Consider the following 13,422-nt stretch of genomic DNA (forward strand, 5'->3'; position numbering starts at 1 on the left):
ACTTGGTCGAAACTTGGTCGAAACTTGGTCGAAACTTGGTCGAAACTTGGTCGAAACTTGGTCGAAACTTGGTCGAGACTTGTTCGAAACTTCGTCAAAACTTGGTCGACGGGTCTTCGGACCGGGTCTCAACCCCGGAAGACCCACTTGGTCGAAACTTGGTTGAAACTTGGTCGAGACTTTTTCGAAACTTTGTCGAAACTTGGTCGACGGGTCTTCGGACCGGGTCTCAACCCCGTAAGACCCACTTGGTCGAAACTTGGTTGAAACTTGGTCGAGACTTTTTCGAAACTTTGTCGAAACTTGGTCGACGGGTCTTCGGACCGGGTCTCAATCCCGTAAGACCCACTTGGTCGAAACTTGGTCGAATAGTGGTCGAAACTTGGTCGACGGGAGCCCACTGTGTCTGTGAAGTTGTTGTCTTGACAGCAGTATGACTTTTTTTATTTCGGCAGTAAGACATGTTCATGTCCATACATGTCAGCACTGCAGGCAGTAATGGTTTTGTTGTTATTCTGCGATACCAGAATCTCAGTACAGGAACACTCACCAACAGGAGGATTTGAGAAGACCTGTAAATATTCAATGCAAATATTGCTATCTGGTATCATAGCAACAGGAGCCACCGTGAGCCCACTGGTGGTGGCAGCTCACACACAGTCCAACATGTGCATGGTGCACAAACGCAAACTCAGCCTCAGCCAGAGACAGGTTTAACCACTGTAGATTTTTTTTTTTTTTTTAAATTTGTTTTTGCTTGGCGTGTTTTGCATTCAGACGTTAGAACTCTTATGGAATATGATGTGTTTATGTGTCATACCCATCTGCTAACCTTCTCTATTCCTGTCATAAGGACATTTTAACAGCTAGTGCTTAAACTTACCCTTACCCTTCTGGAAATGTGGAGAGTAGTTGTTAAAATTGTCAATGTGAAAATGTTTCACAGCTGAATAAGATTTGCTTTAGCAATTGTGAGTAAATAAAAAGTCAGGTTTTATTCCAAAACATTAATTGACAGCACTGCACTTTAATGCATATATTGACTACATTGTGTCATTGCAATCTAATACATACCAGCCATCCTGTCTTGAACTAATTTCTAAAAACACTGCTTAGTTCTTAAGTCTGTATTTAGGAGTCAGTTGAAAACTTCCTAATGCTAGACTACACTATGTTGCATTTTTACTCTTTGGAAGAAGCTAAAAAGAAATTTACCATAGTGGTTTAATCGCTGTTAATCTATAAATTGCATAGCTCAGGTATATAAGTACGCTCTATAAGAAGGTAGTCATTTGCATAAATAGATACATTTTTGCCCCAAAACTGCTAATGTGGTTCAAATATGAGCCAATGTAGCAACATCTTTCAACAAATCACCTTAGAGCTGATGATGATGATAATAATAATAATAATAATAATAATAATAATAATAATAATAGGAACAAGTTGAGCCAAAATCTTTACAAGCGGGATAAATAAATTTGAATATTTAGCCCAGAAAGCTAACGTTTAGTGAACGTTAACTTGAATAAGCAAATAATTTGCAACATAACCTGTAGACAAAAATACATATTTTTCAAAGAACTACCAACCCACTGATTGGAGACTTTGGTTTTTGATTTATTAAGTATCTAATGTCTTTCAATGTCTAACTTTGAAGGGAAACACCAGCTAACAAGGTTTACTACTGCTTCACAGAATTTTGAGATTTAGACATTTCTGGATAGATCTCTGATTTAAAAAAAAACACTAAATAATTATTTTCTCACCGTGAACACTGACAAGACGAAGTGTCTTTTGTGTGTGTTTTGCTCTGGTAATTTTTTTGTTATCTTGAATGTATGTTTTTATATGCACATAGATTATCTGCTGGTATACACAGTTAAAAACACCATTCACTTCACACCAGCCTTTTTACCCAACGCCCTTGAGCCAAAGATGTGTCAAAATACTGTTGGCTCCATTACAGTCATCCGCAGGTGACTTTTAGACCTCAATGATCCAGCTTTTAATGTCACAGAAAAAAAACACAGAAAGAGAGAAACAATGAAGAGGAAAGAGGGCTCAATAGCCTTTCGCACCATTATAGCAGCTGTGGGAGGCAGAGTCCTCCCTGTAGTGCTGCTCCACTGGTTCATGGGACGTCTTTCAGGCTAGGATATTTAATTGGCCCACAATTATGAGAGTATGTGATAAATGTTGATGTTATATGCCTTCATATAGCAAACCAAAAATGACACTATGTTGTTAAAACCTCCCATTACGATTGTGGACAATGGACGAATGCCATGTATTGTTTGCAGGTCTTACTTGATGACAAAGTGCCAGGACTAAATCTTCAACCCTCTAGAGAATCTACTACTGAGAGTTAAACTCTTCTTTGTGGAGATTTGGAGTCAATTCATTCGGTTTTCCACTTGCATTTCATGGAACTAAATTTGGGGGAGTATAACACAATTTATTTATTATCATTAAATGTTAACTAAAAAAGTATTACTATAATGCAAAATAAATAAATAAATAAATAACTCAAAGAACTGTCAGATGTCTATGGATTTAGAAATAAAAGACCCAAATCCCACTGCACCGTACCAGCCCCCCCTGAACCTTCCTGCAGGTGGTGAGTCCACTGGAAGGTACCAACCGCCCTAACCTGGATTCACTCTAACCCAGGAGGTGAACCCTGGGGTTCCACACCAATGACAGAGACACTGGCTCTGGGCCAAAGTGCCACAGCTTTAGCTCAAAGATAAAAATAAAATAAAACCAACAGTATCAGTCGTGTTACCCTGTCCACAGGAGACTTCCTTCTACATTTACTCCAGGTTGTGTCCAAAGCCTCTTCTCCCCAGATCTCTCTACTGAAACTCAACATTCCCAGCCCTTTTCTTATACTCAAAGTAGAATTTCACTTGAAAAGTTCCCCAAAAGCCCTTGAACTATTTTACCAAACTTAAAAAACCCTGTAAAAATACATTTTTATTTTGATGGTAGACACAAAGTCATCCTGACATTTTATTCAAAGTACTTTTTGTACAGAGTTAACCTGTTTTTATTTTTGCTGTGTTCTGTGACTGAATTCTTCATCTCTGACCACTTTATGCTTCTTTAAGCCTATCAGGGGAAACAGGAGCCAAACCAAGCTGGACGAGGTCAAAGATCAGGGGCAGCGGTCCATTTCATTTGCTCTCATTCACAACCATAATTAGTTCATACTGTACTGTTATTATCTGTATCACAGAATAGGAATCAAGCTAACATGACAAGACTTCTCTCACATTGGAAGGGGATCTTTTACTTACGCTCAGCCTTGGAAGGTGAGGCGTGATTGAGTCTCTCCAGTGAGTCACTGCTGCCCTCCTCCAGGATGTAGTCAAAGTTGAGGATGAACATCATGACCACACCCTCCTCATTCTTCACTGGGATAATGTGGGTGGCACAGAGGAAGTTTGACCCTAAATAGGAGAAAAAGAAAATAAATCACAAAACCGGACAGTAAACATACCCAAACCAACATGTCCAACGAGCAAATCTGTAAAAATCCTGAAACTGAGTGTTCAATAAATCTTGAAGGTGAACTCCTGTCCTCATCAAAGAACCCCACAAGCCCAGAGCAGCCATTTCTGTTTGACCCTGAAGTGGAACAAAGATTAAAATGTTTGAAAATCTCATTCCAGACACAGCTCTATGTGGTGGTGGTGGTGTGCGTGTGTGTGTGTGTGTGTGTGTGTGTGTGTGTGTGTGCGCGCGTGCATATAATGACTGTTTCTTGAGGATCCTTCTATTTTCTCTCTCATTCTGGTCTCATGCAGTGGTTACTAACAAAACTGAAATCATATCCAAGGAACACAACTGAGACGCAGGACTGTAGACAAACCTGAACCAGAACTTGAGGTAGAACTAGTCTTATTTTAGCTAGAGTTTTTGTAGTGTTGTATACGTTTCCACCAGTTAACATGATGACATTTAGGTTAAAGTTAGGCAGGTGTGTTACAAACTGTAGTTCCACAACACTATTCACTGTCTGGAAAGAAAATAAGTAAACACTTCATGGATGAGTTAAAAGCTGCAACCACAAAAACTCCGATGGGGATGGGTTAAAGCCGATTCATAACAAAAACAGTGTGTGAGTGCGTGTGCGTGTACCGAGCAGTGAAATTAAGGTCAAAGGGTTAAGTTTTCCCCTGAGAGGGGAAAAGGTTTTGGAGCTAAGAGATTTCATATACCCTGAATTCTCTCCATGGCCCACTGTAGTAGACTGTGGAGTAGAAGAGTCAGTTCCACACAGTAAATAAGCTGTTTGGGATGTTTCCCCAAAATAGTTTCAAACATTAAATGCTCTTCGTTTCTCCAGAGTCTTAGTTTTGCGATTACATCCAATGTCCCCAAATCCCAGTACGACTGAGTGAAAGCTAAGTGTAATGTAACTGTGCTCAATGCTAACCCCCATATTCCACTGGATGCATTACGGTTGCGGTTGCATTGTGGTTACCGCTGCATTTAGCTGCTGTTATAATCAATGAGAAACATTCCACTGGCTGCAGCTCAGCTGCGACTGCTCCAATTCTCCAACACTTCTGGTGTGAACGCCCCATAACACATCAGGCTAATTAGACTGGGCTTAAAGCAAATGACTGAAATGCTGGTTTTAGTCTTGATGATACATAGGATTTTACTGTAATCACTAAAATTACTTTATGTAACATAAGTAAGTATGAAAGTACATGAAATAATCTCAATTAAAAAAAATTGAAGGTAAGTTGTAAAATTAGCCAAAGGTAAATCAAAATACAGTATTTAATATTTGCTAATTATTTTTGCCAGATTCATTTTAACTAAACACTGCATGAGTGATGCTTGATGATCTAACACTAAAGACAACCAGTTAACCCTGTGTTTGCCAAAAAATAATAATAATTGAACAAAAACATTGACAGAAAGAAAGGCAAGAAATAAATGTTGTTCAACACAGTAATAAGCCTAAAGTTAAGATACAGCCTCAACGGCTTTATTTAAATATTTGATTTTAAAATCAACACTTTTTTCTGCGATTGAGTTTCCATTGTTTTTGTATACACTGTAGTCTGAGAACAATACTAGACAGGTGAGCATGATTTTTTATATGTGTTAAGAATGAAAGACAGACATGTTCAGTGCTGAATAATGAATGGACATCTCTGGAAGATGCTCCTCCTCATATTAGGCTTTAAGTCCTGCTTTCACCATCAGGTTATTTATAGCACATCCAGCAGGCACCAAGCCCAGGGTGCTTCTTTTCTTGGAGACAGTCGGAGACGGAGATGAGCTGCTGCTGCATCAGCTCTGCCTTTTCTGATTCCACTCACAAATCTGTGAAAGCACTCAATTAAAAGATAACAACAGCCTGTTCTCTGTTCATCACAATCTTAAATCCTAGTATGCAGTAAAAAAAAAAAAAAAAAGGCTGTACCACACTGGGGTTTGATTTATGAATCAGGGAGCCCTGTTTCAGCTGGGCTAAGCAGTACACTGGCCCTAATAGTACATCAGTGTCTGCCAGAGTGGATAAAGCCATTCATTTCAGCCAGAGCCTGTGAGCACAATCACGCCTCCCCTGCCTTTGCTGACAGTATGCAAAAGATGATCGGGCTTCAAGTGTGCTTCTGTGTATGAACGTGTCATAGCCAAGGGGAATACACACTGTACTCAACACAGACAGCCTGTACGCTCTACATTACCACGGGGATTTGGAATAGGATGTCTTTATAATTGTGAAAAAGCCTGCATGACATTCATATTTCACTACCGGGCCAGCAGGCTGCGCTCAACAAACCCCAGTGACTTTCTACACATGTCCAGGCCTTGTACAATCAAACCCCGGGGCCATCACACAGCTTTGGGATGCACTGCTACATTTTAATAATAATGTTGGTGTAAATGTGATGAGTTTAGCCACAGTATTCATAAGTGTTAACAGCATTAGCGTGGGACTGTGATCTAACATTTATAGACGTGAGCAAACAAGCTATGTTTTAGGACGATACAGCTTCCTTTATCTGGTAGAAAGATTCAAAATACAAAATGTATTTGACCAGGTGCTGTTCGGTTTCCATGGTAACCATTTATTTTATATTATTAACTTACTTGGTTATGGGTAAATGATTAATGACTGGTTGTCAGATATGGATTAAATGAAAAGTGTTGCACTGTTACTGTTAGATTTCACTGCAACAGTCAATCACACATTATTATTCAACTGCAAAAAAAAAAAAAAGTCATGGATGGTAAGCTGTTGTTTTGACAAACAAAAAAAAGGGTTCACTTGACCTGGTTTTGTGTGTAACAACATCTATGCTGATGATAGAATAATATAATCTACAGATAATTGAAATCACTACATATAATATAACAAATAGGCCATACAGGAGGTGAAGTAAAGAGAGATGTTCTACATTTAAAATGACTGACTTTATCATAAGTTTTGGACATGGCACAAAAAGCAACGTTTCACCAGCAACATGTGAAACTTGTGATCGTTTTTGGAACAACTTAGTCAGTGGGTTTATGACGTGGTACAAGCTTCAAAATAACCAAAAAACAGAAAATAGAAACCACGATTTGCTAAAGAACGATACAGGCTGATGACAACAAACACACACACACACACACCTCCAAAAGAGTGTCTATAATGATCTGTGCACGCCCCATTAACGGACCTTGAGCCTGAGGAGTTCCCTGTTGTTCGTGAACGCCTCAGTATGCGTGCGTGTGTGTGTTTTGTGTTGTTCTAGAAATACATGAACTTGGAATCCAGAAGCATTCATAATTTAAAGGCACTAAGTATTATGTTCTGAAAAGCAGATTAGCGACACTGGTTTAGACACAACAAGAACAAGAGGAGACTGAACTAGGGGAGGAGGAGGCCGTCAGCTGGTAAGACAATACTGAAGAGAAAATTAAAAAGTGTTCGTGGATTCATTAGTCTTCACTGGGCCTGTTCCTGTTTCGACTAACCAAGTGCTTCTTTTAGTTTCTGTTGCTTCAGCACGGTGTCACACACTCGGGCTACACACATGCAAACACATTTGACTTTGAAAGAGGGCGTGTCTCCACCAGGAGATTTATGTCAGGGAAATACAAAACTAAATTTGTGTAAAATGAATATGTGAGTCCAGTGTCTGGAGCTGAGAAATATCCTCAGATAGCTACTGTGTGGCCTCTGGGGGGTGTTCAGTGTTTTGTTAACTTTAAGCTATCACCAAGCTACGTTTGACAGCCTTTAGAATATAAAAAAAAGTGTTTTAAGGGATTACTCAAAATTCTTGTGTTTTAAGACACAATTTTCCATACATGTTTAACTATAAAAAAGTAGGAGTTACCGTGCTGTCTCCTTAGTGGACAAAATGTTTTGTTTTTTTTCTTTAGGATGTTTCTTGCTGCAAATGTTAAGCAAATGTTTACTAGCAGCCATTACAACTTGAAGAGAGGGAAATGAGGAGTTGGACGTTGGTCTAGATCAGGTCAGACAGGTGGACAAATCATTTAAAGTTGAAAAAGTGAGATCACAGAAGACAATTTTGAGTTTAAAAATCTATATATATATATATATATATATATATATATGCACTTAGCTTGCAAATCATGTAAAATTATTATAAAAAATAACAAATCTATGATAAATTAAGCTTAAAATCTTAATTGACTGAGTTAAACCTCTTGCTCCCTCCTTGTTTCTCTCTCTCTCTCTCGCCTCTTATCTTTACTAACCACATCAAACAGATTCCCAGTCCTGCATCCACTGATGCTAATTCGTGCCAGCTTGGCCTCACTCACCGTCTTTCATCTAACTCATCTTCTATCCATCACACAAACACTCCGACTCTAAAGGCACTCTCTGATGCAGGTACACAATGATTGGGACTCACGCACTAAGGATAGCTTGTGGTATTCTGTGTGTCTGGACTGTACTATAACTGGCAGCAGCTTTATAAAGAGGCACCGAGTGTAGTTACTGTCAGAGGAAGATGATAAAGGAGTGAATGTCTTATATTCAGGCAACCGTTTTGTTGGTTTAGCCTTTAGATTTGCGGCTAACATTTCTTGTATCAGTGAAATAAACCATCAACTGTTTGTCTCAGGCATTAAGACGGGAAATCGTGGTTGCATGCATTGTATGATGTTGTGAAACAATTTACCATAAGCACTGATTTAGCTTGTGCTTTGTGTTGAAGTCATGTCCGAAAATATAAATATATATCAAAACCTGAAGTCTGCTGAGGTGCTGGGCATCAGAACAAAAAGTGACAAAGACACCCACCTAATTAGTGTGAGATGAGGTGGTGACAAAGACACCCACCTAATTAGTGTGTAAAGATGGAGCGAGCCATGAGCCAAGACCTCCTGTGTGGTGCTGAATACCTGGCCATGATTTGACTGAGACTGTCTGCCTGGGAGCTGCAGAGTCAAACTTTGTAAAAAACTTGGAACAACTACAAACACAATCTGTCGTTTTCTGTCTGAAAAATATGGAGGACTTAAAGTGTCAACATTAACTATATACATGATTAAATAATTAATTAAAAGTGTCATTCAATGTAAAAAAAGGTGCATTAAATACAGTATATAATATGTTATCGAATGTCATTAAATAAATGCCAATTTATATTATAAAATAAAATATTTTACTATTTAATAATTATTCAATGGTTTGTGTGTTGCAGTGGATCATGAATTAATTTTATCTGTCAAAACTCACCCATCAAAGCTAGTGGGCGGGGCTAATACTAATCTAGTCTGATCCATTGGTCAGAAGTGGCATGTGGTATTTATTGGATGATGTATTTATTTATTAAATATTGGCACTTTCAGTTCTCCATAGAAAAGCGCAAATTGTTTAAAAGACGAGAATCCTTTAGTTTGAGAAGGTCAAAGAGCGCTGATTAAACTGTCAACTCTTCACCGACTGTAATGTCACAAAATATCAAATTCTTCCCTGAAAGCAGGCTGAGTCCAACATTTTATTCCCGTCACAAATATTAAGCCCGTGAAAGAAAAAGTATGGTTTCATTGATTTTAACATGTTCCGCTCTGTTCTATCTCCTCTCAGATGCAGTGCAGCGTCACAGAGACTGAGGCTGGTTTTAAAGGAAGAGCTGTCTCCATGTTTCCATCTTAATAGAGCAGATCCTCACTCTTTGTAGGAATGGCTCAATGGAACTTTTTCATGTGTGGTACCGATACTGTAACTTTTACACCTGCAGCATGCAGCAGGCTGCCGTTGCTGCGGTGACAGTGTCTCTGTTTACGACACAAAGTTAGGTTGAGTGAAATTCTGACCATTATCGGACCAATACCAATCCTGAGTATCTGATCAAGCTATGCCTACTTTATAGCGTGTTCCCTCCAGTCTTCGTGAACACCTCATTAAATCCCACCAGAGTCAGATATCAGTGAACGCTCAAATCAAAAATGAAGTGACTCAATTTATAACGGTGGTAAATATTTTCTTCCTCTTCCTACTGTCTTCATCACTGGTTCAATGTATTCTCCATGATAATGGAGCTGGTGAGAACACTATGTACGTCCTGTGGGTGATTTTAGAACTTTAGAAAAGTAATAGAAAACTGATTTGGAAGTTTGGCCAAGATGGCATATGTGAGTATAATGATAGTTGACAGTCCAGCTAGGGAACCTAGAACTAAAAGTTAGTGTAACATTACTCTAGTCCAGTGGTTCTCCAACTGTTTCTGCTCTGTACCACCTGAGAAAACCCTGATCTCTGTGAGTAGCACCATGATGACCAACATTAGAATACAGCAGCAGAGGCCTTCACTGTTAGCCTCCACCACAGGAGAGAGGTTTAGACAGATGTTAAGGTTTAAATGTTGTATTAATTGTGCATGGGATTTTCCCCACGTACCACTAGAGAGCGCTCGCGTACCAGTGGTGGTACACGTACCACAGTTTGAGAGCCACTGCTATAAGACATCTTTCCTCTGATCCCCACAAACTATTGTGTGAATTATCACAGATACCAATAACATGGTTACCAATTGCCAAGAACAAGGTATGCAAAATTATTTATAATTATACAAGCAGAGAAAAATGTGCCAAATGATTCTGAAAGTACCGGTAAACAGAATCAGTAAGAACTAACCAATAAATAATGTGACAAGAGAAAATGCATAAAAGGTATTACAAATTATAAAAAAAGTGGGGAATCCTATTGGGGGTTGGTTGAAGGCTGAGTGGCTAAAATATACAGTAGTTGGCAGGGTTAATAAAAGGCCTTCATTCACACCTGAACATTCACATCGTGCTATAATAAAGGTGATTTCATTACTGAGCCTTTCTACACTAATGAAGTATGACTTAATGAACTGTCTAGGCCCTAAATAACATCTATACGTCTGTAGAGACATGTCACAGTTGTCCAACACTTTTGTCTACATGTGTAGCTCGGCTTGTCTGACCTTGGGATTTGGACTGACAGCAGCAGTGAGGTCATGAGGACAACTTCAGCAGCTGTTCCCGCAGAGTTGTGTTTCTATTACACAGTGCTAACTGACCACATACACACTGACACAAAGAACCATAAATGCCTCCCGTTTCCTCAGCCACTCGTGAACTTTTCATTCCAATTTAAATCAGAATAAACTCTATAATACTATTATTATATACTTTAAACTAGTTTGTCTTTCAGGTGGTGTAAACAATGTGTTCTGAGTTCCACTGCAGTACAATTATTTATTTATGAGCTGTGACGTTGGTCATTGGAGTTCAGGTGCCTAGAATTCATCACACAAAGAAATGGACAGCCTAACACAACATGCCACTTGCGAGCTGTCATTTTGCCCATGGTACGTGGTCAATACGAGGTATCCTCGATGGCAAGTTATCCATGGAAAAATATGTTGCATTCAAGGTAAACACTGAGGATAATTAGACAGTAATTTATAAATCACTGTCTGCATTTAAAGCTAACAGAAGAATTCACAGATTTAAGCTTAACAGAGCTAAGCAACACACACCAGTTTAACATCTGCTGCCTAGCTGTGTATGACAGTGATTGTGGGTTAGTGACATGATGGAATAATGAGAGCCCTCATTTGCTGACACTGCTGCCAATACAGTCAAAATCATTTGAAACAGCACCCAGGCAGACATATGTACGTATGTGCAGTGTATGAGTGACTGTGTGATGTGAATGAAACCAGCAGGAAGTCCCACTGTGACCAGCTCTATGACAAGGGGCTGTAGTTAGAGGAGAAAATCACTGTGTTAAAACAAGGTATTTATAATTTGTTGATGTAAAAAGTTTGGACCTGAAAAATGGACATTGTTTCCATTTATAAATGTGAAACAAAACGACCTGTAGTTTGTAACTTGTAACACTGAAAAAGGAGCTTTCATGTCTCTAATGTCATTGTATTTACACAAACACACTGACTCAAACCAAAATGACTTTTCTACATTCAACCCATCCATGAAACAGGAAAAGTGGGCGACACGTTTGGTGCTCAACACATCACTACCCACAATCCTCATTCCCAAACTGAACCTCGCCCATTGTCAGTTGTCTAAATAATAATTCCATTAAGAGAACAACAGAACATGAATAATTCTTGTTAAAGGTAATTATGAGTGGGTGTTAGACCAGTTATAGGATAATTAGAATTACTGGGAAACTTTCTTCAGGACATGGCTCCTTGTTTTGACGTGTGGTAAGTTACTACAGAGTACACAGCCTTTCTTTTCTACTAATTTCCAAGCAATCTGTATCTGAAATAAATTTCATTTTGCCTTAAAACCTCTCTCAATGTGTACATAAAACTACAACCACCAAGAAAGTATTTTTAGTTTTGCAAATTAGATGTATGGTATATTGAAAAGAGGGAAGCATGATTCAAACTATTCAGACTCTGAAGGTTTGAATATATATACAAAACATAGATCAAAAGTTTTGCTACAAAGACAGAAATCTTTCGACTCAAACATTTTTTGGACTAAATGCTTTTCAAGCTCCCACGGGTCACACAAAACAGCTTGGCGGGTCGTATTTGGCCCCCGGGCCTTCCTAAACTGGGGCCCCGTATTTTAAAAGCCACAAACCTTCACGACCCAAGTCAAAAGACATTATTCGTAAACTCCTGGGAAACATGATGTGAGATGACCCCCCCCCCCCAACAAAAAATCTTGTGACCCACCTGAAGGTCGCGACCCAGTCTTTGGGAAACAATGGTGTATAGTAACTATTAAGAAATATTGTTTAACATCTTCTTTACAATATTGAGATGAAAAAAAACCCTAAACATAAGGAGTGGCATTTCAGGAAAGGCCTTCTTTGTCTATAACATCAGGGTAATATGATCGCTTCCTTTTTGTGCCCATAGGTCCTTCAGTACTAAGAGCTCTTTAACTCTCATTCTGGCTCTCTAATCCAGGAAAGAGAGCGATACATTATCCACAGAGTTATGATAAAATCACTAGCTGTCCAGACGCAGACAGAGGATGGCCGGTTTGAGCTGCTGAAAGGCTACATGTTGAATCACTATAGGTTTTACCATCAGCTCCGTACTTATGAGAACGAGTCCCCTAGTGTTCAAAGCAGACCCCAAGACAACAATAAAGACAGAACCCAACATCTCCAGACTGCACGCTCGTTCACTCAACTGTCACAAAGTCAGGAGTAAAAAAAATGGCTCTCATTAGCAAAGGCTAAGATAGGTATAGCACTGTAAATGTATGGTGAGTTACACGATCGTTGTTGCACGTGTGTTCCTGTAGTTTGTCCTTGGTCAATACGATGACAATCATAAATTACTCTTCGACTCGCCTTCGACTTTATTGTCAGATGAGTCGATGTGAAATAAAATCAGATGTCGTCAGTGCCCGAGTGCACACTGTATCACACTGTGGTATACAAATCCTGGATGATGGGGTAGATGATATGGATTTTTGAACTGCTGTTGTAAAGTAAACTTTAATTTTGATGATTTTCTGTATTTCAGAACTCCTTAATACCTGATTTTAATTCAGACTAAAAAACAAATTATGAAGAAGGGGCTGCAGTTTGTTTCCTCTTCCAGTAATAGGTCAAGACACAGCAGTGTTATTGAGCAGAAGTAACACATTGATGGCCACATTTGTAGAAGAGCAAATTATCCTTCCATGAAGGCAACACTGTGTAGAGCCTGGTGTATAGATCAGGGCTTTTCAACCATCTTTCAGTGTGTGCTGTATTCAATAATGTGATAATACCCCAGGGGCAACTTCTGCTCCTCTAACACTCAAGAATTCCATTACATGGTGTAGAAACCCCAATATTGTTGGTGCACCACTGTAGGTGTGTGTATTTGCAAAAACAATTAAACGCACAGTTTTAGATTTCAGCTACTTTATATTTATTTTAACTAACCTTTAGGTATTTTTGATTTAGCTTCC

General features: G+C 39.0%; 1 protein-coding gene across 2 annotated transcripts in view; it reads right to left on the reverse strand.

The window, feature by feature from the left end:
- The window catches only part of LOC103389440 (potassium voltage-gated channel subfamily H member 7-like), a 71,611-nt gene that overhangs the window by 37,403 nt on the left and 20,786 nt on the right, over window positions 1-13,422 (reverse strand). For both annotated transcript variants that reach the window (XM_017038958.2, XM_025062245.1), the window contains exon 4: window positions 3,303-3,455. In XM_017038958.2, coding sequence (XP_016894447.1) covers window positions 3,303-3,455 — 153 coding nt within the window. The remainder of the gene's footprint in view (window positions 1-3,302; window positions 3,456-13,422) is intronic.

Source organism: Cynoglossus semilaevis, chromosome 14 (assembly GCF_000523025.1).
Source record: "Cynoglossus semilaevis isolate Cse_v1.0 chromosome 14, Cse_v1.0, whole genome shotgun sequence".
In the NCBI taxonomy this organism is placed as follows: domain Eukaryota; kingdom Metazoa; phylum Chordata; class Actinopteri; order Pleuronectiformes; family Cynoglossidae; genus Cynoglossus; species Cynoglossus semilaevis.